This window comes from Etheostoma spectabile, chromosome 21 (genome assembly GCF_008692095.1).
Source record: "Etheostoma spectabile isolate EspeVRDwgs_2016 chromosome 21, UIUC_Espe_1.0, whole genome shotgun sequence".
Lineage (NCBI taxonomy): Eukaryota > Metazoa > Chordata > Actinopteri > Perciformes > Percidae > Etheostoma > Etheostoma spectabile.
Window position 1 is genome coordinate 23,123,531 of NC_045753.1, and position 27,407 is coordinate 23,150,937.

Sequence of the window (27,407 nt, forward strand, 5' to 3'; positions counted from 1 at the left end):
TGATTTCAAACGCATGGTGGCAATTTCAAGCCTTTCCAGCTCTCATCTGCATGTCCCGAATCTCACAGGCAGTTCTGAGCCACATCACCCACTTCCTCCCCCCACGCCCCACCACTCTGCTTTCAGCAGTGTCTTTATTTCCACTTGAGGTCCTCCTGGGGACCAGCAGATATGGACAGGTAAATCTAACATCTATTGACATTTAAGACATTTGACATTCTTGACCCTTTTTTTAAACTGCTGGATGTATTGTATGCGTGCAGACTTTTTTTTGCATGGATGTGGACTCTCCTTCCCCTGATCACTTTGGGTGTGGCAGAGACCACAGACCCTTTGACGGATTTGGGTAAGCAGTCTAGCATTTTCTCATTTATACTTTTCTTGTACGTATCATAGATTCATAGCTAAGTATGTATTTTATTTCTAAACAGAAAATATAGCTGGGAAGTTGGTTTTCTATCAGATGGAGGGAAACGCCACCTACGTGAGGGACACCGGAGAACTGGCTTCAGGTGTTCCCACTGAGACCATGTTTGAACTCTTCGATCCCCAAAAGAATTTCAGCACAGCAAAGTTCACCTATACATGGGACTTAGGGAACGGGTACAAGGACGTTTCATATTTGAACTTTAAATAAAGGTTTGGAATGCTTTTCTGTTTCCTTTAATACTTCTTTTGTTGCAGAGAGGTGATCCAGGGGACTGAGCCGGTGGCTCGCTATCACTACTCAGAATCAGGGAACTACACACTGCGGCTGAAAGTAGGAGCAAAAGTGACCAAATACGCACCTCTAATTACTGACGTCTACTCCACGGATGTCCAAGTGCTCGGTTTGTTGTTTTAAGTTTTAGTTTCTGTGCAGTTTACCAAATTTAAAAAGCTTCATATTTAGCCGTGGGCTACTTAACATGTTATTCCTTGAATCAAATAAACGATGAAATGACTTATAACTGAAAATAATTTGTAGATGCCATTAAACACATCGAGCTGAATGGGCCTTCCGATTATAAGGTGTCTCAGAACACCAGTTTGGCTTTTCATGTTGATGGAAGGTAAGCTGCATTTTGTTTTTTTTATTTTGTGTTTATTGCAATTAAAGACAGGATATCCTTTGAATTTTACATCTTTAATATGATAAATGGAAGTTAAAATTTTTAAATCCAATGAAAAACATGATTCCATTTCTTATTGTGTGTGTGTGTTTGTGTGTGTGTGTGTATAGTCCTCCCATATGGGTGTGCTGGCGTTTCCTGCCCAACTGTGTGCCGGACATGATTGGCGGCTGCACGCTGACAGTGCTGTATGAAAACACCCTGCGACTGAACCACACCTTCACCACTATCGGCGTCCACTGCTTGGACATCAGTGTCCGCAATGACGTCAGCAAGCTGCAGACCTCCTTCAGCCTTTATGTCAGGAGAAACAGTTAGTGGCGATACACACACACACACACACACACGTAATACATCCATGACACAAACGTACCCACAGGCTACTTATCATGGCAAAAAGATGGAAGGAAATAGGGAAGGAGAGATGAAAAGACAAAAACTAAATTGGACAAGAAATCAGGGGATAGCTTTCTGAATGGAAGCTGGAAGCTGATTTGTTCAGGCCCCATACCCTGACCAATACTCTATCCTCACCTTAACTACACAAGTCCAATGCGTAACCCTAACCAATAAGACTGCTATGCAGGGTGGGTCTTTAAAAGAAGGAAAGTGGTATTCAAAATAGATAAATCAAAGAGGACAAAATGTCAAACTGGAAAAGCACTTACTGAACAGATGAGATGTCGATGAATGCATATGTCTGGGTGAGGGGCCTGGACACATTGGAGGCAGTTATTTTTTTTGTTACCTATGCTGCCATTGTGATCCCCTTTATCCTATTAACACCTTGGTCCACGTCACTGTGGAAATCTTAATCATTTATTGTATTATCATACAATAAACCCAAATACAAAATGTATTTATTTTCTGTAATGTTTCTGTCTATTTATCTTTATTATTGAATACCATCTATTAATCATTTGGTAACACTTTTGTTAATGAATTTTTTACTGTCCAATTAAATAGGAATCCCACAACTTCATGGCCATTTGGCTCTCTTGGCTTTCAGTGCTAGACTGCTTTGATGCAATTTGATTAAAAAACAATCAAAATCAGTGACTCTTTACAATGATTCATGAACTTGATTTGGTGCATGCTTGCATCCATACAATTAATTATTTAGGAATTATTTCAGTTCCGCACCACCAGGCTCAGGGACAGCTTCTTCACGCAGATTGTAAGACTTTTGGAACGCTTGAGCTCGCTCTGAGCTCATCATCATGTCATTTTACCTTCAAATACTTAACTTACTCTTTTACAAACTGTTAACACCTTTATGTAAATGTATAACTTTCCATTATGCATTATACATGTTTACATTCCTGTTTACATTCTGTTTTCGTTTGCAATGCTGTCGACACAAATTTGCATTACTCTATTTAGATTTTATTCTTGTTAATATTGTAGCCCCATATTTAAACTTGCACTATATCATGTCTTAGATTCAAGTTTTTGATTGCCAGTGGCTGCTTTTCTGTAATTGTTGCGCACATCATTCCTGATAAGAATGAAGAATTTTCTTTCTGGATCAATTAAAACGCTTCTTGAAACTGAGAGAAGCTGTGTTGTGTCATGGGATGTTTCAGATAAAAACCTAATGTGCCGTTTAGCTGTGTTAGTTCCACAGACAGAGAGGGAACAGTGAGAATGAAGCAATCTGGGAACATGTCTTCTGTGTTCAATTGATTCGCTGCTGTTTTGATCCAACTCTAATACGTAATAACCAGATTTTAGTGTCAGCTTCTTATTAGCTGCAGGCACATTTTGACTTGCTATTGGAGACTTTGACTTCTGTTCCTGTGGCATTTTAACAGACAGGCTCACAAGGTGATATGTTCCACTCTAAACAGGGTCATAAATCCATACAGCAGGTTTTGTCTGATACACTCATAGGCTTTTGCCTCATGTCCATGGACAGCATCTGTACCTGTTACTGTTTCAACAGAGCTTCTACTGTGAGGCTTGTAGGGGGAGCAGGACCTTGATCAGATCACATTAAAAGATAACTTCCCCCGTCATGTCACCCAGATACTGAAAGAGACTGAACATGGTTATTGACATCTACATGACATACGCTTTTTTTTGTTGCTTTATTTTTTAAATGTACTGCACTTTCATACCCAACTTCCAGGGTCCAGGGTTTATGTAAACGTTTTGATAATTTCCCTCTCAACTTGATGGTCTCCATAGTGAATAACTTTTTTTATATTAGTGAACATCAAATGAGTTGCTACAAAGCTAGTTAAGACTATAAGCTCCACACAGCTCTCTCTGTATTTCTCAGTATGGCTGAAGATAACTAGCTCTTCTGAGTTCTTCTGAGAGTCCTTAAGAGTCCATGTGTCCTCCTTGGCTACTAGCAATTGCATGGAAGAGGTGGGGATTCACAGAGAGCTTGTATCTTTTGGACTTGCCGACAGTGTTGTTGTCGTTACTTAAAATTCCTCATGGGGGTGACAGAAACTACCGTTATGCACTATAGCTACATCTAAAATATCCTGTTTCAAATGGAACTAAATCAAAATAAGAAAATGCTGTTTCACTGTGTTTTTTTTTCTTAAAAACGGAAGAAGATTAGGGTCACTGGTGAAAAATGTGTTTGAGTTCTGACTTTATTCTCAGAATTCTGACTTTAAACTCAGAAGTCTGACATCAAAGTCAGACTTCTGAGTTTAAAGTCAACCGCTAGTAACTTTTTTTTGTTCCGTGTGAATGGCAGATAACGCCCACATGCTCTTCATCCTGTCATGTGCTGCCATTCTTGTAGCAACCTTCTCTTTCATCATGATCATCGCCTGCCACCCTCGTCTTTACAACAGATCACAGGTACAGAAATGAACAGGTTGCAACATTTTACAATTTAGTAATTACAGTGTAGAAAAGCAGGCAGGGGTGTTGGACATGCTTTTAATGATGCACTGTACTAAGCTATTTAATAGTAATTGTTGACATATTAATATATATTTTTACAACATGTTTTAGTGTTAACAGTTAACAGTACAGTGAGTCCTTAAGCTTAACTGTACCTGTGGATGGCTACCTTAGTAGGTACCGTATGGGCTAATACGCCTATCATCAGATGTTGTGTAATTATTTTCATAAATAGGCTGATTTATCCTTGCTAAAAATATATTGGATGCATGTTAATCTTCTCAGACATTTTATTTAAAAAAGAAAAAAAAATGTATCAAACAATAATTGTAATTGTAATGATGCAGTAACTCTGAGGACCCCGTGTTGAAGATCCTTGGTTAAAATAAGGATTTTGTCTTTAAATATAACTCTTTATACAGGGTAAGAAGGGTTGACTGAGAGATGAATAGAGGACAAAGACTGTGGTTTTATTATCAAACTGGCTTCAATGCATGTGCACTGTGGAAAAACTGGGAAAAGTTTCAGTAAAGTGCTTAATCATGTTTAGCATTAAATAATCACTGATGAATAGAATCCAAACCCTCACATAGAGCGTCAGGGGTTGGGCTTAAATGCAGTTCATGGCCACAAGGAGGCTGTCTGTGCCTAGAAACAAATGCTATTGTGTGTGACACAGGAACACACAGAAATCTATTTAGTTTGTGGAACTGTGTTTAATCCAAAAGCTACTTTGAAACAAACTAAATGTGTGTTTTTTGCAGATTGCTACTTCCACCAACGCTGTATTCCTGAAGAACCAGGACTGTGAAGGTCAAAGCCCGATTCTTTTTAAATTCTCCAACGTGAGGACGGGAGAGAAGGAGCCACTCCTCCTGCAGTATGGGAATCAATACTTGAGTTAATTCTCACATGCCTCCACCTGCTCTCCGTCTGTGCTCCAGCATGCATGGACACATGTACGTGTGTAGGGTTTGTTGCAGACAAAAAATGACCAATTATGGCGTTACAATGACAATTCTCATCTCTCATATCACCATGTTCTAGATTTTAATGAATCAAGTTGCATAAGCAGTGTGTGTATGTACTCAGGACTATGGTCTAAGCTGTGTTAATAACTGCTAAATTCACCAATGTTCAGTAAGCTGTTAGGTCACTTTCCATAAAGTAGCGATCAATTAATGAACCACAGAGCTTAGGCTGACATTAAAATCAACTCATAATAAATTAATAGCACAATTGCAGCTCATGTTTAAACAATGAGTGTTAATCTACGCACGCTGTGAATGGATCGAGCTCATTTATTTATGTTTCTTTTTCATATGGATGTATACATTTGGGCCTTGCTTTGCTTTGCTTTCCAGAAAAAGAATTAAACATGATTTTCGTGATAGACGTTTTTCTTGCAGTGCTAAATATGAAAGAATGGAAATACTGTATAACCAATTTTGCAGCTCAGTTGTAATCTCTGTCAAGTGGAATCCAGAAACGGCAAGTTTGTATTCTTGAACATATACAGTATGTGCATACCAGTGTCCGACTCTCCAAAGAACATGAAAAGACAAAGCAAATTGTTTTTTCTCAAGATTTAATACTTATCTTTTGTTTTCCAAAGATTTCTTTAAAGTAGTTTCACCCACAAATGTGTTTACATGCACTTTCTCAATTTACTTTGTGCATTGCATTGTGGGATGATAGTAAGCATTAACAGCATTGTCACAAGATAAGATGCGATGAAGATAAAAGGAATTCATTTTGGTGTGTTTGGGGCGCTGGGGGGAGGGGGAGTCAACAAAGTCCTTCATTCTGTGGACATCTGGAATGTCTTTTCAAAATAATACAGCAATTGAAAATTTCAATTTAGACTAAAGTGGTGGACTGATGTTGAGCCTCCACTTTACCACAACACATGTGCTCTCACTGGCCGGCTGTGGCTCAGTGGTAGAGCGGTTGCCTGCCAATCGGAAGGTTGGTGGTTCGATCCCTGCCCCTGCACTCATTGTCGAAGTGTCCTTGGGCAAGACACAGACCCCCGAGTTGCCCCCGGTGCTGCGCATCGGAGTGTGAATGTGTGTGAGTGTTTATCTGATGAGCTGGTGGCACCTTGTACGGCAGCCCTGGCCACAGTGTGTGAATGGTGAATGTTTCCTGTAGATGTAAAAGTGCTTTGAGCAGTTGTTAAGACTGGAAAACCGCTATATAAATACAGCACATTTACTGGTGTAAAGAAATTATAATACATATTGCACTATGAAGACTAAATCAGTTGGAGTACATGAGATACTTGCAAGAAATAATTTGACACTAAATAAAATGTGGCTAATAGAATGAGAAAACATCAGTGTCAGGTATGGGAATGATAACTTTACTAAATCAGATTATTGTAATGTTTCAAGACAGCTTGTCCTCTGTTAGAGATGTCACGACAACATTATTAATTGGGAGTCTCCTGATGAATGCCAGCTGTCAGAGACGCTGTGGGGAGCTGCAGGTGCTAGGATAAATATCGACCTTGAGCTGAAACACCGCTGTGCTAAAGTCTGCAGACTTCTACAGTTTTTAGATGAAGAACATCTACCAAACTTGGCTTTTAACTCTGTACAACCCCAACGCTACACTTTCACATGTGACACAGCTTCAGTTCATGTGAGTGTGAAAGTGTAGTGTTGGGGTGGGGGGTTGGGATGCGGGTCACTCAACACATATTCACAACAGATCCAAAGGTAAGCTACATCTCCTATCACTGGTGTAAAATGTAAATGTAAAATGTGAATCAGATATATAACTGACAAACACAAGTGGATAAAGATTCACTAGAAGATTTGTAAAGTTTCTGATGTGTCAGCTTGTTTTTTTGGGTTGCTGTTTGGCTTAAAATGACACAACCTCATATATATGAAATAAATTGTTTTGTTTACTTTGACCTTGAAATTTTTGTTTAAATATGGTCTTTCCATTCATCTCCAACACACCCCGGAAAAACAGTGACCAGATGTTGATTTATCAGCTTTCTCAACAATGTGGTTAGAATAACATCTGGGGGATCTCTGATTAGAAATGAGTTACCTAAAATACAGAAACATAACCACATTAATAAAAAGCAGCATTTAGGTTTTTTTCAGGCAAGTCATTAAAAACAGGTTCGCTATTCACCATGGCGACCTGAACAAATACAACAACAAGAACCAACAACAACCAACCAACCTTGTTTTCATCCACTTATCTCAGACAAAAAACATATGCTAATCAAGTATGGACAGATACAGACTGGCGTTGGACGTCTGCTTTTGCATCTCCTTGACCATTATTGATTGATTTCAGCTCTCCATAGCCAGATGAAGAATGTTATGTAATTGCTTTTTTCCCTTTTTCATCCTGTGTCAACCATTAATATTGTGTTGTGAAGAGAATTACAGAGAAGTGCCTTACACTATAGCATGAACGTTCAAGCGACAGACTGTATATCGCGTCACTAGACAAGGCACCAAAAAAAACAACCCTGTGTGGATAATACAAATTAATCCGACGACTTCCCTGAAGATCATAGTTTGAAGGCTGCAAGTACAAAACCCAATTATTGCTGTCCAGCAGATCTGTTATTTTGATATATTTCAGGCTAATGTCACAATGTCTATGCTATCAAAGAGGTGCATTTGACGGTCATATAGAAACATTTTATCTTTGTGATTGTTCAGTTTTGCTTTGGTTTAGTTGCTCACCTTGCGTTTGAAGAGCTGGTGAAATTTAGAATTTCATTCGTCGGCTTTTATTTAAGCTTGGGCCTTATGGCCTTCAAAATACATGTATGGTTTTAGAGCAGTGGGGGGTTGGAAAGTGCTGCTCTGTCTGAGGGAGTGTGCACGTGACCTTTGGGCCTTCCTCATCTGTTAAGTGTTGCTAATGCCACTCAGGACACCTGTCGTTGTCTAGGCCTCATCTGAGTCCAAAGATCCTGCTCAGCTTGTGTAATTAACTCATGTCACTCCTGTGTTACCTTTCTAGTTTGACCAATACTGCCATAAAGAGGCAAAGGGATTTTAAACTCATGTAGATCTGCCAACCCAGGTGAAAAAAAAATGTACTTTATTGTATTTCAAGTATATTCATATTTCCAATAATACACTGAAAATGTACTTACACAAATTGTACTTATTGTAAATATATGAAAAGTATACTAACATCACGCTTTCACACTAACACTTTTAACACACTTTAAAATAATTACACTATATTACACTTTATAGAAATATATTATTAAAAAAGTATACTTTAATGTAAAGTTATGTGTAATTTGTAAAGTGTACTTCTTTGAAATTGTTTTTTAAACATATTTTTGATATATTTTAAAATGTATGCTCAAAATTGTCATTGTAACTTAAACTGAAAGCATATTTTAAAAGTACACATTTTAATATAAACACTGTAATATGAAGTTTGACTGCATTTTAAGTTACATTTGAATCTGTTTATGAAGTGATGTTATTTATGCTTGTACTTCAGGAAATTCTTTTGGAAAGTGTTCAATAGCATAACTATGAAAATGCACTTAAACCCATTTATGCAATTTTGTGCTGTATGTAAAGTACACAGATAGCAATTATTGCAGTTGTTATGTAAGGTTTAATAAGTATGGCCAAAAAATATGATACAATTGATGATACAACACATTACAATTGTCACAAGTGTTCAAAAAAGAATATTTCATTAGAATTGTTCAATGGATCAAAGCAGGGCTACTGCAAACAAGACTAACTGTAGAGTTCACAGATCAAAAAGTCACTGACAGCCCTTCATGCGTATAGGACTGATATGTGGAGGTTGTTTGGCATTGATGTCTGTAAAGTAGTAGCTCCCCAAGAATTTTAGTCTCTTTCAACATTGTTTGGAAGTGGAAGACATACATTTTGTCCTTGGACTACCATTACACATTTACGTTTTGAGTGATGGGGATGCACAGCAAATACATATGGGTGTGAGACACCTCTTTATAAATGTTGAGGATAGTTTAAACTGAGCATCTTACAAACCTTTCTCCGCTTCGGCAAGCTCTTTTACTAAATCCAGAAGTTGTGGATGTGGATGAGGCCCCATCATCGCTGTAAAGGCCACCAGGGTCATAACTTCGCACAATGTTCCATCATCTAACTGTACAACTGAATTATTTCTCTTTTTAAGAGTTGTGTTATATGAATGATAGACCACACTGCAACAAATGAAACGGTCATAAAATAAACCTGAATGAACTGTCACTCCTATGAAACTTTCAATAGCCATCCTCTGCAACACAGATGTGCTACCTTTCTTCGGGCAGCCAAAACCTCTGACATTATGTTGAAACTCCTTTGATTTCTTTCTTAAGCTATAAGTACTCTGAAGTTTGTCAAATAATGCCTTTATGGTGTCATTAGCATTTGCCATTGTAGTCCCTGCTTTTGTTGAGAGATCCCTCCACCGAAGAAATCTATTCACTATTTGTGTTGGCACATGTGTTGTTCCACTGAAAAACCTAAGCAAAGTACCATTAAATGACTCAAATGGAAACGTGGATGTTGCCCACAGTGGTCCCCAGTTGTGCACGCTTGCTGCCAAGTGCATTAATAAATGCACATTAAAAGAAGCATTCGCAGCACCATAAAGTTTCTCAAAGTTAAGCACAAACTTTCGCAGAGCTTGTTCTGCCATATCCACATGTCTCACTTTGATGGCATCCTGAAGAAGAGTGTGCATTGCAAAAACTAATAAAAAAAGATGATTCCAATACTTCTTTTTCAGAATGCCATTCAAAACAGGCAATGCATAAAACAACAAAAATGACCTCCACTCAGATGCTTTCCAGAATTTTCTTTCCTTCACTGATCTTGGTGCCCTTGTGACCTCCACAGGTGGGTTAATGGCCAGCAATTCCTGGTCTATGTCACTGACCTTGCCCCCCAATACCAGTCTCTTATGGTGCTTACTGTCTAGCCACAAGATGCAATCTGTTTAGTGGACACCCAGGCGACACTGTGTTGTACTCAGGAAATCCAGTGATCATCTGAAGTTTCAAGTCCATCAAAGGGGATGGGCCTTTTAAACCCTTACTGGATTAGCAGGTGTGTGCCAGCATAGCATGCCGAAAATGATCATCTCTGTCCTTAAAGTGGTTCTGGGGTTTCCCAGACATAGGGCCAACACCAGTGTGAAGGCAGAAGTCACACCAATTTGCCATTGAACTGTTTTGTGTGTCTCAGGAGTGGACGGGCAACTGAATCTGAGGAGCACAGAGTAAATGAACTTGCTTGTATCTCTACTTTTCAGAGTCTATCATTTAATTCCAGTCTGTTCCAGGTTCCTTGAGCTCTGCCACAAAAGCAGTAAAAATGTGATCATATTCGGTTTGCTTTTACCAAACCATAAGAATGTTACATATGTTGGCTTGGCGATCTTTTGGTGCAGCTTATGACTCACATGAATTGGCCATATCTGAAAATTGTTTACTGTTGAAAACTGGAATTCCATCACAATTCCACAGAAACTGATATGTCATCAGCCTATTTGTCCACTCTGCTTGAGTTTTTCGTTCAGCCCCACACTGAATATCGTGAACAATGCCTGGAATTGATTCTCTTTCATTCAACTGGTACAGATTTTTCCACAATGTCCACAATTTGGGCTGATAGACTACATGCAAGAAAGTAAGACCCAACCCTTAAATTTCTCTCAAAGTCAAATTCAGCATTACAAGAAGAACATTTTTTTGGAGCTGTCTCTCTGGGTCCCATATAGCTTTCACAGTTGATACAATAAAAATGGGGCACATACTGGCCAAACTGTCCATACGCTTTATAAAAAAGATATGAGGTTGCTGGCACCAAGCCAGGGAAATGTTCATTAAACATTGTAAGAAGATCCTGAAGAGCTACCCCTGTCAAATTGTGCCTCAGTACATATGACATGAGTAAGAGCAGACTCTGTCCTTTTGTGATGGGAGCACCAGGGTATACAGGATCATCATCATGGGGTTCCTGTAATACAAGACAAGATTGCTCACATTCATACCTAAAACACAATAGGACACATAAGCCAAATTATAATGACAGGATTGTCCTAATAAGAGAGATGTCTCATACATGTTATGTAAAAGAACAATATACAGATAATCTGTAATTAAATAGTAGTACCTTCAATTGGTTTGAATCTTGATTTCCGGCTTGGCTCCTCTCTTCTGCTCTGTGTTCTTCTCCACTTCCATCATCTTCCTCTCGGTCGTCATGTCCACTTCCGCTATCTTCTTCTCTGTCCTCTGTCACTTCCATCATCCCCGTCTCTGTATCATGTCCTTTCCGCATCTTCCTCTCTGTCGTCTGTCCACTTCCACATCCTCCTCTCGTCGTCATGTCCACTTCCATCATTCTCCTCTCTGTCGTCATGTCCCTTCCATCATATCCTCTCGTCATCATGTCCACTTCTCATCCTCCTCTCTGTCGTCATGTCACTTCCATCACTCCTCTCTGTCGTCATGTACACTTCCTCACCTCCTTCGCGTCAGTCCACTCCATCATCTCCTTCTGTCGTCTGTCCACTTCCATCATCCTCCCTGTCGTCATGTCCACTTCCACCATCTTCCTCTCGTTCCTCTGTCCACTTCCATCATCCTCCTCTCTGTCATCATGTCCCTTCCATTTCTTCCTCTCTGTCTTCCTGTCTCTCTCTATCACTTCTTGGTAATCTGCATTACTATGGTCTGCAAGACAAATCTGAGACAGATGTAGAGCAATTAAAAGCAGCTTTGTTGGTCTAAAACGTATGGTTGAACATTGGGATATAAAAATAGCTACATTTACTAGATACGATTTCTTTCTCCTGAACTTACCTTTTCAGTAACTTGTCTTCTGTAAAGGGATGTTCTTGGAACTGAAGATGCACAGAGAAATCTCTTGTAGAACAATTTTCTCTGTTTCTGTGGATACAGTAAAAACAAAGATAATAGGAAACCTGAACACAGTAAGAGTTGTATTATCCACTAGCTAGCACTAGTGTTGATGTATGATTAGCCTTGATGACTTACAGTGGACTTGGGCAAAGATTTTAGGATGAAGATATAAAACTGGAAGTAATATTGTCTTTTAGAAAACCATCAGATAGGTTTATCTTATAGGCTGGGATATTATAATATACCTACCTACCTATTTTTCTTGCAGATGTCACAGTAAAAGTCAGAAGCTATAACTTGTTTCACGTAAAAACAAGGTAGGCCTATTTCACATTTTCACATCATATAGCTATTAACCTTAACAAACATGTATGATAGGGTACTAATATCTTGAACGTTTCACTTTGTAATGTTATACAGAACAACGTTTTTCAGCGGGAGAGTAAAATTGAAATTTTCGTTGTAGCCACAGCATTTCACTAATTGTATTTTTCTTTACCTGGTTCGGTTGAAGTCTTCTATATTTTGCGTTCTTGGCGTCTCTGGTTGACTCTCGTCAGAATTCAAATGTCTCTTCAGTTTTCGTTTTGCTGGCATGATGATTTGGTATGTAACTGTATTATAACAGACTGATAAACGTCTCTAAAGTCGTATTTTTTAAAAATAGATTGGCGCCGAGTTGACCAATGAAGTGCATCAGATTCGTTTTCACTTTCAGCAACCAGTTTGCGGACGTTCTCATCCGTTGACCATCTGAGCGGGGTCACTCGCGTGAAAGCAGGTTGGAGGTTAGGAGACTGTACGGTTAGGAAAACAATGGCGTTCCAATTCGCCGTCTATACTTATTTGATAAAACACTAAAGTGGAGAGTACGTCGCTTTCTTGGTAGCTACCAGTTCACCCAAGTGGTATCACAGCGGCCTTGATGACGAACAAACTGGATTGAAATAAAGTGGCCTACGAGAAAAGAACCAAAGAGGACGGTGGCTGCTAAGGTCCTGTTATTTGGAGGCAAGTATGGGATACCTATTTCCCAATATTTCAGCTAGCTTGGAGTTCTAACTGTTAATTTGTCGTTGTAAGGAGAATGTCTTGGCTAAACTTAATTTTTCTACTATTGTCGTTATATAGACTCCTACAAAGAACTTGGTCGAAGAAGAATTTGTTCCTTCTCGGTAAGGATATAGGGCCGAGGGGAAAGCAGGGGTGGCTGATGAAAAAGAAATGTGTGAGACCGACGTAGTGAAGCCTAAACGGCCGTGCAGGTGAGTAGGCAACATTCCTAAATGCCAGCGCAAAAGCCTCCTGTAGTATGGCTAGCTACACATCAAGGTGCTTCCTTATGGTAGAGGTTTGACAAAATCAAACATTTACCTAAGTAAAAAAAACATTAAAAAAATGCTAAATACTCCATACAAACCTTGGATGACAAATCCCAATCAAGTTGAAGTGCATAATTATTTGCAATAAAATGTAGCTAAACTATCAAAGTAAATGTACTGATTTACTCCCTCTGAGTGATATATTGTTATATATGAAAACATTAAATGAATAATACTGAAACATCACGATGGAGCAGCATTATGTTGTTGTAGCTGCCAGAGGGCCTATAGATTCAACTACTGTTAATGCATTTTTACATACAGAGACACCAAATAAGCTATATATGTGGGGTGGTGAGATAATTAATGGAAGATTAAATCAAAAAACATCTAAAATGTCAACCTGATTACACAAAGCTTTCTGTAGGACTTAAAAAACTTGGAAACCACTAGTTTAATCATTAACAATGTGCTATATTTTAAAATGTTTTTTTTCCAATCTTTGAGATAGCTTTACACCTGCCACTAGGATGCACTGAAGCAACACCAAGCAGAAATTAACAATCTAATACTATTAAAAAAGAAAAAAGGCATCACTAATCCTTGAATTTTAAACCAGTTGAGGTTTATTTAATCAATGATGAATATTTATAGTCAAGAAGCAAGAATTCGGCAAGAAACTCAATTTGAGAACGTTTTCCCTTGCATTCAGTAGAATGTGCTCTATATAATCAATGGTCTATATAATCATGATCAGTGATTATGGAGGCTCTGTCATTTGCCCCTACTGCCGTACCTCTACATCCATTCTGTCAGGGTGCTGATGAAAATATTTCTGTGTTTTCTATAGTATAAATTTATCCTGGATTTAATTAGGCTTAGTATGCTAGGGAGAATTTTACATTGTGATGACAGTCTTATCTTTGTTTTTACACTATAAACGTTTTTGACAGGCAAAACAAACCAGGATCAAAGAGGCAGCCAGCAACCAGGTGTTACAAAACCTAAAGACTTCCTTGTCTCAGAAGAGGGCCCTAGACACACAAGATCACCACTGCAGTTCGAGGATGAATCTCCACAATGTGTTCATGGGGTAAGGCTACTTTTTCTTGAGCAGGGGGCTATGATGTTCAACATCAAAAACTGTGGTGTCCTTCAGACATTTCATTACAGGTCTTGACATGAGAAAAATTGATAAAATGCTTTCGTCCTGTGAATTAACATCTATTGCATGTTTCTTTGTGTTAATAATTGTTAATTTGTCCATTTTAGTTTTTAAAAACTCGACTTAGTAATGCCACGTACACTTCATGATCTATCTTTTTTTTTATAATTAAATATTGAGTCTCTACAACTCAAATTTCAGGATATGAGTAATAATTTCCTACTTTATGTAAATGTTTTCTTCAGGGAAAGCAGCAAAGATTTACAGGCAGCAAGACGTGTGCTTTTACCTGGCATCCAGTCCCAGTTCTGATGACGCCCATACATAGGGAGTCCACAACGTCATGACATGTAAGTCATACTTCTTTCCTAGCTGAGAAAATCTTGCTCGTTGAATTGCTTCTCACAGCTCTTTCTCTTTTCACTTTTTTAGGACCATGCCTCAGAGAAGACTTATCTCAGCCCAGAGAACGGCAAGTAATTATATTGAATATATTATATGAGACAATTATATCATATTATTGAATATGTCAGGCAAAGGTCAAGAGATCTTACACCCAGCTGCATGTAAAACTTTATCTCACAATTGTCATATCGGATTTCTTCCATAAACTCCTTTTGGCTGTCATGTGCATACCAACTAAGTAATATATTCATTTACTGTTATTAATATATTTGACAATAATCATTTAAAAAACCTTCATTAATGTTTTGGTCCCAACGGATTAGAAGAGTGTCCTTTAAATACAGTATTTCATTCAAGAAATAAAGTGTATATATAGAAGTAAAAAGCATGCACATGCCCGTGTGTCTAAAAATATTATCATAATAACAAATAAGGCTAATATAATACAAATGTATTTATTAGAACCTTTAGAACAGCATTTATTATAATTACAAGTGTGCACAGGATGGGATCACAGCTGTCAGATGTCATTCACAGATCAATCAGTCACCATGACAGCTGGACAAACTGCAGTGTTTGTCTGTTGCGTTTATGGGATTCAGAAAAAACAAGCATAAATATCACAATCTATAACATACAAAATGAAACAACATTATATTTGCCACTGTTTCCTCACGATTCCTCACATCAGGTTCTGTGTTTAGTTCTGTGTCTGTGGTACCTAATGAGGTTTAATGTGATTCTAATCTCTTTTTTTCTCTTTTCTGCCAGGTACTTCATTCTCCCTTGAAGAAGCTGACGGGTGATAAGACTGATCATGGCATGGCACCTAAAATGAATGAAATCATGTCAGCCCTTCATGGTTGGTGTTCAGATTGGAATTAGAGGGGCTGACATGTCAAAACACAGTATATTTATTAAACAGTGATTCAGGGTGTTTCCACATTATTGTCAGGTACTGAACTTAAGTAACATTACGTTGACTAACTAACAAACCAAATGTTTTCCCCCTTATTGTTACCTTTACCTAGACCTGCCAGAAATGATTAAATTAATGAGGGAGTGTGTGGAGTGTGTCCGGGCATTGATGTCCTCGTTCGGGGGGATCCCTTCATCTGCAATGTCATCTTCTTCTGTGGACAGTGCAATTGAAATGGTATGTTATAATTGAGGGATGAACATATGTATTCATTACTTGATAGTTCATTCACAAAGTTTTCTATATTTGCATTATGGACCTTTTGTCTTTGGCAGCATCATCCTGTGTTGGTAATTAGGTCAGCAATATAATGATATAGTGATATAGTCACAAATCGGCCATATGAATTATCTTGCTGTCAGTGGGAACCTCAACAACACTGATCATAGCACTCCCTAGTGGTTTACAGGGCTCCAGACTAACTTTTTTTTACTAAGAGCACAGTGGCCGCTAACTGAAAATTTTAGGGGTGCAAGCAGAAATTTTAGGGGCGCACACTTTATATCGACTTGCAAAGTAAATATTCACATTTCCTCTCAATAGCACTGTATTAATGATAAATACTTAGACAATAAATGCAGAAACTACAATGTTTAAAATTCACATATACATTATGTTTCAGACTGGAGCAGAAATTGTCAGCAACAAAAAAGTACTAGTAGTGTTTCCAAGTGAGGATGGAATTGAGCACATTGTTGGTCATTCCATATAAGTAGGTGAGATAATCGGTCTAATATTTCCTCTCTTCTCTCTCATATGCAGCACCCCTTGGCAGGCAGCACAGTGACAGTTTCAAGAGGGGCCTTCCTGCGGCTGAATAGTATCTCGCATGACCATTTTTGCCCAGAGCTGGCTGTCCTGGTATTCACAAGGAGGGCCTTGCACAGTCCACCTAACTGGAAAGTCTGGGAGGGGGGGGCCACCAAAAACACAGCTTGATGTCGCCAAAGTGCAGGCTATTACAGGTATGTAATTGTCTGGAGTTACATGCAGTCTATTTTAAAGCTTCTGTGATTTCTATTGCAGCTATATCACGCGGAAACAGACAACCAGTTATTATTAAATACATGTTGGATTATGTACTGGTAGCAATATTGGTATATCATACTGATACAATTTCTCAGACTTTCCTGATGTACTGTTTAAAAATGCTATGAATATGCTGCGTGACTTACTGTATCTTTTGTCTGTTCGGTTAACAGACGCTGTTCTTCTGGAGTTCCCGCAGACAAGTGTCTCTGATGTGCGCACGGCCATCAGACGAAAGTGTAACAATGAGCAGTTCAGCCAAAAAAAAGGAACATAATGTGTGGTGTGCGTGTTTCTGTATGGTGCAAGGGGTTAAGGGTGCAATAATAAGGAATGTTGTTTTTCATTGTTCAATATTCCTGTGTTCTTTAAAGTTTATGTGTAATGTTATAATGGAAATGGTTAAAATCCAAATGTAAATGTTTACACATTAAGAGATAGTACAAGTTGTTGTATTGTAATGTACTATAATTTGGACATGGTTCAATACATTAAAGTATATTTTTTCACCTGCATGGAAGTAGTCCCACAAGTCTTTCAGTCTTTAGTATACTGGTAATATATTTGCAAGAATGTGCAAGGTAGAAATTAATATAGCAAAGTAATGATAAAGTATATTGTCTATTAACTAAAGAGTATGCTTTTTTAGTAATTGGAATAAGCCAACAGTATAAATAAGTATATTATTACCACAGTAAGAATATATTAAAAGTATAAAGCTTATATATTTTTAAGACACTAACAACATTTTTTAAATGTAGTTATAATACAACCACAGTACACTTTAAGTGGACTAATTAAGCATATATTAGTACATATAAACTCATATACTTAAAGTATACAAAATATACTTTAAGTTGTTCCACTTTAGCACATCAAAGTACACTAAATACACTTCAAGTTGAGCTTTTCCACAATTTAATTACAATTAAAATACAATTAGTACAAAATTAGTTGTTCCAAAATAGCATGCTTCAAGTTAACTAATCATAAACACACTTGAAGTATAGTAGTGATTAGTGTGCTGCAGATTTAAGTACACTTAGCACATTTATTTTTCAGCTGGGAAATCATAGACTATCACAGATCAACACAATGATTACAATTAAATCATGTGTCAAATGGATTACAGGAAGTATACTTGTTTGGAGGAAACTCGCAAAGTAATGGCTGACAGATCAAATAAAACAGACATTTGTGAATTTATTCTGCAGCTGTATTTTCATTATTTTCCACATTTTCATTTATTGGCAATGCTTTTTAACACTTAGAAAACATTTAATGGCACTTAAGTCTCCATAAGAAGGCCACAAGACAAGATGCCTAATACGTGTGCTTACAACAGATTTTTAACAAAAACAAAAATTAGTAGACACTAAATACTAATAAAAAGTATACACAAGACATACAAATAATTAGTGTACTGACAGTATTGATCAGACTAATCTTTTTTCTGTTGAATGCTTGGTTAGACAATCCACTGCAACAATGCTACAAACCGCGAGTTGGAATATGTCACAATATTGAAGCTATGAATATTATTTCCAACATGATTCACCAACAGGTTTTGTTCAAATAGAAAAAGGCAAGGAAAAAAAAGCACTGTGATAGACTCACTAGTATCACTGGTATTGGTTATGTATGCCAAGAACGAAGCTTCCCAACAAGGTTGAGTTTTAACTCATGCGAAAGCTGGAAAACTAAATCAACAGTAGTGTTTTGCAGACATACTTCAACTACCAGCTAGTACACGTAACAGATAAATTACTTAAACATGACTTAACATGTCAGGATCAGAAGTGTGATTGATGTTGGCTCTAAGCCCATTCCTAAGTTAAGGAATAGACATAACATAAGCATGACCTTTAATCTTTCGTTGCTACCACACAGCATGCAATACCAACTCCCACGTGAACCTTGTCATAGTAGCAGTACATGCGTGCGTCTGAACTGGACTAGAGAGGATTTTCATTACTGAGTGGTGAGGGAGGGGTGTGTGGGAGACTGTGTGGGGATGAGGATGCACATGATGTCTGAGCATTGATACCTGTGGGAACCCTTAACCATGGTGGTGGGTGTATTGGAGGAATAAAGTATTTTAGTCATGGTAAATAAAGAAATGTTGCTACAAAGCTCTCTGATTGACACTTTAAAGAAAGAGCCATCAGTCAATGATGGTATTTAGCCTCCACATGACCTCTTGTCTGGGTCACAAATCTCAAATATCTCGCCGTACAGAGCAGATCAAACTAAATTCATCAATGTACAACATGATAGCATAAAAACATGTTCTAGAAGAAACCTAAAATACAAGTATGAACATGAAATGGAGCATGATATGTCTCCTTTAAGTACATAAACTGCCTCACAGTAAGAGCAGACGATTAAAAAAAAGCAGAATGGCAGACAGATGAGTTTTAAGCATTGGGCAGTCGTTCGAGACACATCTCCAAGGGTCGCTTGAACGCTCCCCTTCCAAAAACTTCAACGTTGGTTGCTAGCCAAGAAATCACATTCCCAGGGATGTAAGAGCTGCAGTTAGCCATGGACTGGATCTCGACCGGCTTCAGAATACGGTCCCAAATGTTCACCTGACTCAGCTCGCCCACGAAGGCCTGTCCGGCATCAAAGCGCCCGCCCACTACGTCCTGTAAGGGCCATAAACAGCAGGATGGGAATTTAAAAAGCATTAACAACAACATAATGAAAGTTAATTAACTTTCTGAGGTGGAGTTACTCAGTGGGACTATGGGTAGACTTTCGGGTTTAATAAGCGTTTTATTGCTCCTTCTGTTCAATGTGCAAATCATCTAAAATATGTGCAAATCTCTGATTGGCTAGTGGTATGACTTGAGTTAAGCTTTGATTAAGAAGATTAAAGAGGCCACTACAGTGCTTGTTCAAGTGTCCAAATGTCATACTGTATTACACACAATGGTCTGGGTTAACTGTGATCAGATTCAACTCAGAACTGAATACTACAGTACACACTCTCAATGCATACAATATGTAGGCACACGCAGTGTGTATTACATACAAATGGCCATTCATAACATTGTCAGGGCAACTTTGTCACCTTCCAATTTCTTTTACTGTGCTAACTCTAAGAGTTCTAATGCTAGCAGCTCTGCTTTGAGCTAAATGCTAACATCAGCAAAGCTACCATGCACACAAGGACATGCTGATGTTCATCTTGTTTTTATTTAAAGATTGAAAACGATCAAAAACAATATGCTGAGACATGAGAACGTGTCCCAGGACCAAGAAAAAAAAAGACGGGAAGGAAGGGAAACACAACAAAAACACAACAGCAAGGGCAACATCCGCAGCACACAAACAACACAAACAGAAACAGACATACACAAACACACACACAAGCAGACACACACACACAAACAGAAACAAGATAAGGGACCAAACACATGCGCAAATAGAGAAAAGAAGGTCGCAGCACCGGTCTACAGCATGGACTTCAATGAGTCAACAATGCTGTACCAAGTGTCCAAAAGTTTTTTCTGGCACTCCATTTACTCCATCTTAGGCTATGATCGGACTGCAAGCTTTAGTGCTCCATTCCGATTTATTGCTCCGATAAGAGTTTTTATTTGTTTGGCTGTTCACATTATTTATTTATTTATTTAAATGTGGCTCATATCAGATTCCAGTGTAAAAGTGTATGGTCCTGAACTGACCCGCAATCAGTGGAAGCCAGCGGATTCCGGAGGAGATGATTATGAAGATAAGGAGCAAGATATCCAAGTCTTTAATTACAACTTTTTGTAGAGCAATGGTTGCTGCTTTTGTACAGAGGGAGGTGTGTGTGGATGAAGAATGGGAACCAGCCTGGTCATAAGCCAAAGTTTTAGACAAACTGTCATTTTGTACTGATAATGGAGCTACATAAAAGGTCAGGGGATCATCAAAATGATTACAGTTTACCCTGAGGGGCACATGAATGTCTGGACTAAATTTGATGGCAATAGTTGATGAGAAACCACAAATGTCAACCATATTATGGGGCCAAAAAAAAACAATTTAGCGGACCAATTGACCATCATTTCTATTCCTAGAGCCGGTACTGTGGCTAAAACACAATTTATCATTTAAATGAAATTACGTCAAAATGAATTTTGCTGTATGCTGCTTTTCCCACTTTATTGGCAGCCTTGTAGCTAGAAAATGTCTCCCAATAAGAACAGCTTTCGAATACTGTTCCAATCCCCACAGAACTTAACAGACGGATGCATCACATTCTGACATGTTTTAATAATGCACTGATTGGTTCTCAGCTTCTGTGGCCACTGACATTTTTACTGTCATCTTGTTTATTGTTGTGTCATTACGGCCTGCCACCATCCGCTGCTTCAGAGTTCATTTTCTCATTTACATCTGCACTTGGTGCCCCATGAATAACAGAACTACTTGACACTGCACATGGCAGCGTTTTGCTTGTGATGATGTGTAAATGCTGCACAAGACAGTTTATGCTACATTGTTAGTGTTCTGTTCTGTGTAAAAAAGAAAAAAGGAAGGCATTGGTGATATAATTCAAGATAAGTGGCTGCCTTCTTTCAACGTAACAAAGGAGCTAGAGTGATGAAAAAAACCCAGCACTTCCTTACCTGCTCCTGCCCCAGGATAATGACCCCCCCGGGTTTGATGGGGTGCCAGGCCGCCAGGTTGTCGCCAGTTCCCAGCTTTCCTCCGTCTTGGTAAGCGTCCCATTGGCCGTCCCGCGTGGTCCAGGAGATGCAGATGTGGTGCCACTTTCCATCACGTACCTCCAAAGGCAACTGGGCGACCTAAGGTTCCAAATACAACGTTCTTAGTTGTGGTTTGCTTACTTAAAAGCACATATATATAGCGTGGCTGCTGAATGAAAACTCAGCAAGATGTAAGAAGAGATGATGTTGAACATAACATTCTTTAATGTAACCATTAAAGTTTTGATTTATAACCAGAAACTTCCTGCCTTGTCATTGATGAGCAGCTCTATTGGGTTATTGCCCCATTCGATCAGCACAATCTCATTGGCTTGCCCTGGCACGCCATAAGAGAAGGGCGTCCCAATGCCAGGACTGGCGCTGGACTTGATCCACATGCAGAGTGTGAAGGCGTACATCTCTGGCAGGCTCTTGGTGATGCGGCCATACAGGTAGTTGGTCCGCTGGGGGAGGGACAGCTTAAACTGCTCTGGGGACTTGAAGTCTCCTCCTCCTGTAATGAGAGACAAAGAGAGAGAAAAAGAGAAAAGGGACAGGGCGGGACAGGTGAGAGGTGTCCCATGTGGTGTTTTCTTAAAGGTGTTAACCGCTGCCTTTGTGTTCAATACACAGAGTGATGCGACAGTTTGTGTCACTGAATCATCAGAACCTCTCAACTCTTTTTATTCCCCTGAGTGCCTTTCTCTGCCTCCTCTCCATTAGTGTAGTAGATGTACAATAGGTTAAATGCTTTATGTAGTCTTGCACACATTTTAGTTCTGTACAGCACCATTCACCATTTTCAAATTCACTTATCCTCTCTGCTAAGGCTGCAGAAAATTTTAATATGGACTAGTGCTAACTAATCTAAATCGCAGGTGGGGCAATATATGTAAAATATGTGTCAAACCATTCGGAATAAGTATTGTGGTGCTATATCCCAAACTTTGTATCTTTGGATGTCTCCCAGCAAGCTGTACACTAAACAATAGCAGGACGAATCTGGTAATATTTTGTCTTCTTGTAGCTAAACATAAAATTGCACTGTCATGGAAATCTGTTCACAGACCAACCAAGCAAAGCTGGGTAGAAAGGCTGCTGAAATGCCTTGCCTTAGAGAAACGTACCTATGTTGTTAAAGGGAAACATAATACTTTGGTAAAGATTTGGGGCTCATTTATGCAGTTTCTGGGGGGGGGGATTTTATTGCGACTTTGTAGCCTACCGGTTTTCTTTTTTTCTTTATTCTTTTTCTTATCTAATTTCAATAAGGTCACTGATTATGGAAGGTGGGAGCATTTTGCACACAGAGTATCCATCTGTGCATGTACTTGTCAGTCGCTCCTTATTATTATTCTTTATTTATTTATTTATTTATTTATTTATTTTATTAAATGCCACGATGGGAGTCAGTGTGTCACCATACCAGTAAAACATACCACTAACATATCTACATTTTGGATATCGACAAATGCCTATTTGTGCTTATTGATGTGCCTTGTTTTGTTTTGCTGTTTTGTATTGTTGAAATGTCAATTGTCAAATGTCAAATTTGTCAAAAAAAGAAAAGTCTTGTGGTGCTGCAGAGACATCCCAGCCTACAAATTGTATCCTACAGACTGAAGAAAAAACTCTTTGTTTAGTACAGATCCTTGCATAAATCACACTATGATCATTTTCATTTCTTTTCCTTTTTAATCATTTTTAATGAAAAAGATCACAACGATACACCAATTATGATTCCCTCCAAAATCGTGAATCATATCGCAATCGCAATATCAAAAATGAATCACAATGAGATATTTCCCTCATGTTGTGAAGCCCATCTCCCTCTCTCCAATACTAACCTGATCATTTAAAAACGATATTCTACCATGAGGACAGTTGCTTAATGACAGCCAGTGTTTTCCTTTACCTTTCTCCAGCTCACTGATCCTGTCCACCAGGGCGTTCAGCGTGCTCTCTGTCTTCAGCCTGTAGGCGGCTGTGGCATTGGACAGCATGCTCTTCTCCTGCTCCAGGTTGGTGACTTTCTTCAGGAGCTGCTTCTCCAGCTGCCCGAGCCGACGCTGCAGCAGGTCGCGGAGCTCGCTGGGAAACGAGGCGCCAGACACGTTGGCTCGCAGCTGCTGTTGCTGAAGGAGGATGGACAGGACAACATGAGCAGGAAGAGCAGACAGAGGATCAGCTGCAGATCATCACCAGCTCTATAAGTCCATTCTTCTGCATGACTGATTGACAGGCCGGCAGATGAAGTTTCAGGATTGTTTCTCACAGTTTTCCAATCCTTTGATCTGATGATCTTATTTGAACTGTTATGTTAAATGAACTGTGGTAATAAACGATCCCCAGTATGTGCCTTTTAATGTATTATAATCCATGAGAGGTCAGAGTTACTTACACTTTCCCATTTTTACACTACTGGAAGACATTTTTGATTATTTTTAGAGCACTTTAATAAGCGGACAAGCACAGTAAACACACGACACGTGATCGGCCCTGCGCAACAGGAAGTTCAATGCTGGCCAATTAGACACTTAATCTCTTTCTCACTTATACCTGTTTGATACGTACTAGTGTTTCTCAGAAGTGCCAGTCTTATGTTGAACAGTGAACCCAAAAGGTGTGGTAATCCTATGAATCCGCTCCAAGATCTAAACTGTGCTTTTACGCACAGCTTTTGCCCAGAGGGGTACTCTTTGCGCATTTGGTTCTGACCTACCTCCAAGTTCTCCAACCGATCCTTGAGCCCTTGCATGGTTTTTCCAAGACTGTCGATGGTGTCATTTGGATCTCTGGGAACGTCGCCCATTGTATTTTGCTTTTCTTTGCCCCAGGAACCCCCCTTTTCGTTAATTCTATCATCCGTGGCCGAGGCGCAGAGCGACAGCTTGGTGGTCAGCTCGTTGATGGTGCCTCTCTGTTTGGAAATCGTTTCTTTCTGCTGTAAGATTGTCTCCCTTAGCTGCATGACGGTGTTTCTGAGCTCCTCTTCCTGGCTCCCGGCGTTTAGCTCGGGTAACAATGTCACAGGGCAACTGGCGTCGCCGCTGAGGGGTATTGCCCGGCAGATATACCGCTTCCCATCGTCCGCCTGGCCGCTCGCTAATCGACCGCAGCCCAGTGCACAAAAACATAACAATCCGTACAAGTGGGAAAGCATACTGGCGGCGTTTACTGCCAAGTGAAAAGCTCTCTAACAAAATCTACTCGTAAGTTTAGCGCGTAAAAGTGAATCCTAAACAGGTCCACTCCAAAAGCAACACGTAGGCCTACAACTATTTCTACAAAGTAGTGCCATGCCTGACCAACGAAATGAAGGAAATTCTGAGCAGAAAATCCGATCAAGGGTGACTCGGCCACTGTAAGCCCGGTTAATGTGGCTTGTGTAAAAGGAACTATTTCTGTCGCAAACAGTGTGGTGCCGATCGGACAGCTCCTCTGAGGAAAGAGGATTACCAACAAAAAAAAAAAAAAAAGTGTCTGTTGAAGCTTCTGGATTGGTTGTAGTAGGTTGACGTCACCGAGCAGCTGTGTCAAACATGTTGATTTATTTGGAAAGTTAATTAAGCAATGAAGACTCTGGACAATTAGTTATTGCACAACAGTTGATAAAGGATTGTCACAAGGATGGAAAAGGTGTGATTTATCTTTGATGCATTCTGATGTTCTCTGAACCCTAATTCATTTATTATTAGCTACAAAGCAACACTGAGTTCTGGCTAGAAAGGTTGCTATCACAACTTTCATGTGAAAAAAGGGCACTCAATCAATCAAGCTATTTTTTTCAACATTAAATCACCTCTTAATTTGCCTACTGCCAGCTTTTTGTGTGGGACACATTTTATTTTATTCAATGATGCATGCAACTTTTTTGGTTTTAAATTACATTTTTTACTTGAAAGTAATTATATCAGGCAGCTTAACTTCCCTCTGAAATGTAGATGAGTAGAAGTAGGCTATAGTAACAAATACAGTAGGAATACTCAAGTATGTACAACAAAATTGTACTTAAGCACAGTAGTTTACATTTTTGGAGGGAAATGGCAAAGAGAAGAGTGATTCGGAGGCCTAAGGGGCACTTCATGACAGAGTTTCTCAAACCATCAAAAACATGACAAGTTGTTATAAATGCAGGTCAGTCACCTCAATAAAGGAAGCAGTGAAAAAACAGGATGTGGTGATAAACAATTAGTTTCCTGCCTGGTTGGGAAATGTCAATAAAGCCTGGTGTGCGCACTGGAAGAAATACCACTGTGCTTTGAACATGGCGTCCAACCATGCTCCAAGTCACACGTGACTGTGCACAGTCAAGCAGTGAATCTTCAATGACAGTAGAAACTGTTTGGATGTGTTCACTAAATACACATTGTTCAATTGAGGTGTTTCAAAACAGCAAAGCAACCCAGCGGTAGAAATTCGAAATTTGCTGGAAATAACAATCAGATCAAGACATCAATGAAATCACTGTTGTTCAAGTGAGAACGTGACAAGTTGTGTGTTACTAAGTAACTAAGTAACACACAACTGTGTGTAAGTACCACTGTAAGTACCAGTCTTACACGCAGTTAGTCTAATGTCAACACATTACGCATCATGTCTGTCATGACTGACTCATGTCAATGAAATATTTCATAAATCCGCCATCTTTGACCAGATAGTACCATTTGAAATAGAAAGCCTCATTCGTCACATAACTTATTAAGTCTCATATCTTAAGTGATTTCCAAGTTTTTAGTGATTACAAAACAGGTTCAGATGCAATGGAAATTCTAATAATAATAATAATGAATTAAATTTGTATAGCGCTTTTCCCAAGCTCAAAGTCGCTTTACAGAGTAGAAACAGTAAAGACATTATAATATATATATATATATATATATATATATATATATATATATATATATATATATATATATATATATAAAAAAAATAAGGATGGGCAGAACAGAAGAGATGGGTCTGAAAAATGGTGAGGGACTCAGAGATGCGGATCTCATGGGGGAGGGAGTTCCAGAGCCTGGGAGCTGCCCTGGAAAAGGCTCTGTCCCCAAAACTGCGGAGCTTTGACTTGGGGACGTAGAGGAGACCTGCTGAGGTGGATCTGAAGGACCGTGAAGGTTGGTAGGGGGAGAGGAGGACAGTGAGGTATGACGGGGCAAGGTGGTGCATGGCTTTGTAGGTAAGGACCAGGATTTTGTAAGTGATCCGGTGAGAAATGGGAAGCCAGTGTAGCTGTCAATTCTGTCTATGAAATGCAGTTTTATTCAATATTAAACATGTCGGCCCCGTCCAAAAAGCTCATGAAATGAACCCGGGGCATTGCGAGATGATTAATGAGGCAGGAAAGAAGATAACAAAGTTCTTTATGTGAAATACTTGGATAATCTCACCTCTTTGGCCTTAAACACCTAAACGCATCTGAGAATATCAGAGGGGGAAATGATTGGAACCACTGGTTTAATCCTAAACAATGCCTTACATTTTATAAGCTTAGAATGTGTTTTTTCATAGAAAATATTCACTTGAAAGTCATTACATCTGGCAAATAAACCTCCCTCTGAAATGTAGATGAGTAGAAGTAGACTATTGCACGAAATAAGAATACTCAAGTATGTACAACAAAATTGTACGCAAGCACAGTACTTGAGTAAATGGACTTTCTACCACTGTTACTTTCCAACACTGTTAGATTTGAAAGCACAGAAGAAAAAACAGAAAAATATGAAACCTTTTCAGGATGTGGCTGATTTAGCTGATAAGGTATCTGGATATATTGTATCAAATCTGACAATGCAACACTGCAATAGAACACATTAATTTAAAAAAAGGTTTGCTGTCAAATATTTTAGTTGGGATCATGTATTCCATAATTTGTATTTAGATTGTACACATGACAACTACCACAC

General features: G+C 39.0%; 2 protein-coding genes across 3 annotated transcripts; one reads left to right on the forward strand and one right to left on the reverse strand.

The window, feature by feature from the left end:
- tmem130 (transmembrane protein 130) lies at positions 1 to 6,631 on the forward strand. The gene is made up of 8 exons (XM_032502967.1): positions 1 to 179; positions 264 to 346; positions 432 to 603; positions 685 to 830; positions 968 to 1,052; positions 1,223 to 1,425; positions 3,832 to 3,938; positions 4,748 to 6,631. Exons 1-8 carry the CDS (start codon positions 172 to 174, stop codon positions 4,886 to 4,888), a joined length of 945 nt encoding a protein of 314 aa, XP_032358858.1. The 5' UTR covers positions 1 to 171; the 3' UTR covers positions 4,889 to 6,631.
- On the reverse strand, positions 4,619 to 24,943 carry nptx2b (neuronal pentraxin IIb). Of its 2 annotated transcripts, XR_004327312.1 has the most exons (6): positions 24,221 to 24,943; positions 23,414 to 23,633; positions 21,768 to 22,012; positions 21,418 to 21,597; positions 18,752 to 19,443; positions 4,619 to 4,631 (listed from the first exon to the last, which is right to left on the reverse strand). XR_004327312.1 is itself a non-coding variant. In XM_032502966.1 (5 exons), the coding sequence occupies exons 1-5, from the start codon at positions 24,659 to 24,661 to the stop codon at positions 19,213 to 19,215; spliced, it is 1,317 nt and encodes a 438-aa protein (XP_032358857.1). In that variant the 5' UTR covers positions 24,662 to 24,890; the 3' UTR covers positions 18,705 to 19,212. The 2 variants fall into 2 exon arrangements, 1 of the variants encoding a protein (XP_032358857.1); XM_032502966.1 differs by lacking the exon at positions 4,619 to 4,631 and having other exon boundaries at positions 18,705 to 19,443; positions 24,221 to 24,890.
- Between the last annotated feature and the right edge of the window lie 2,464 nt (positions 24,944 to 27,407).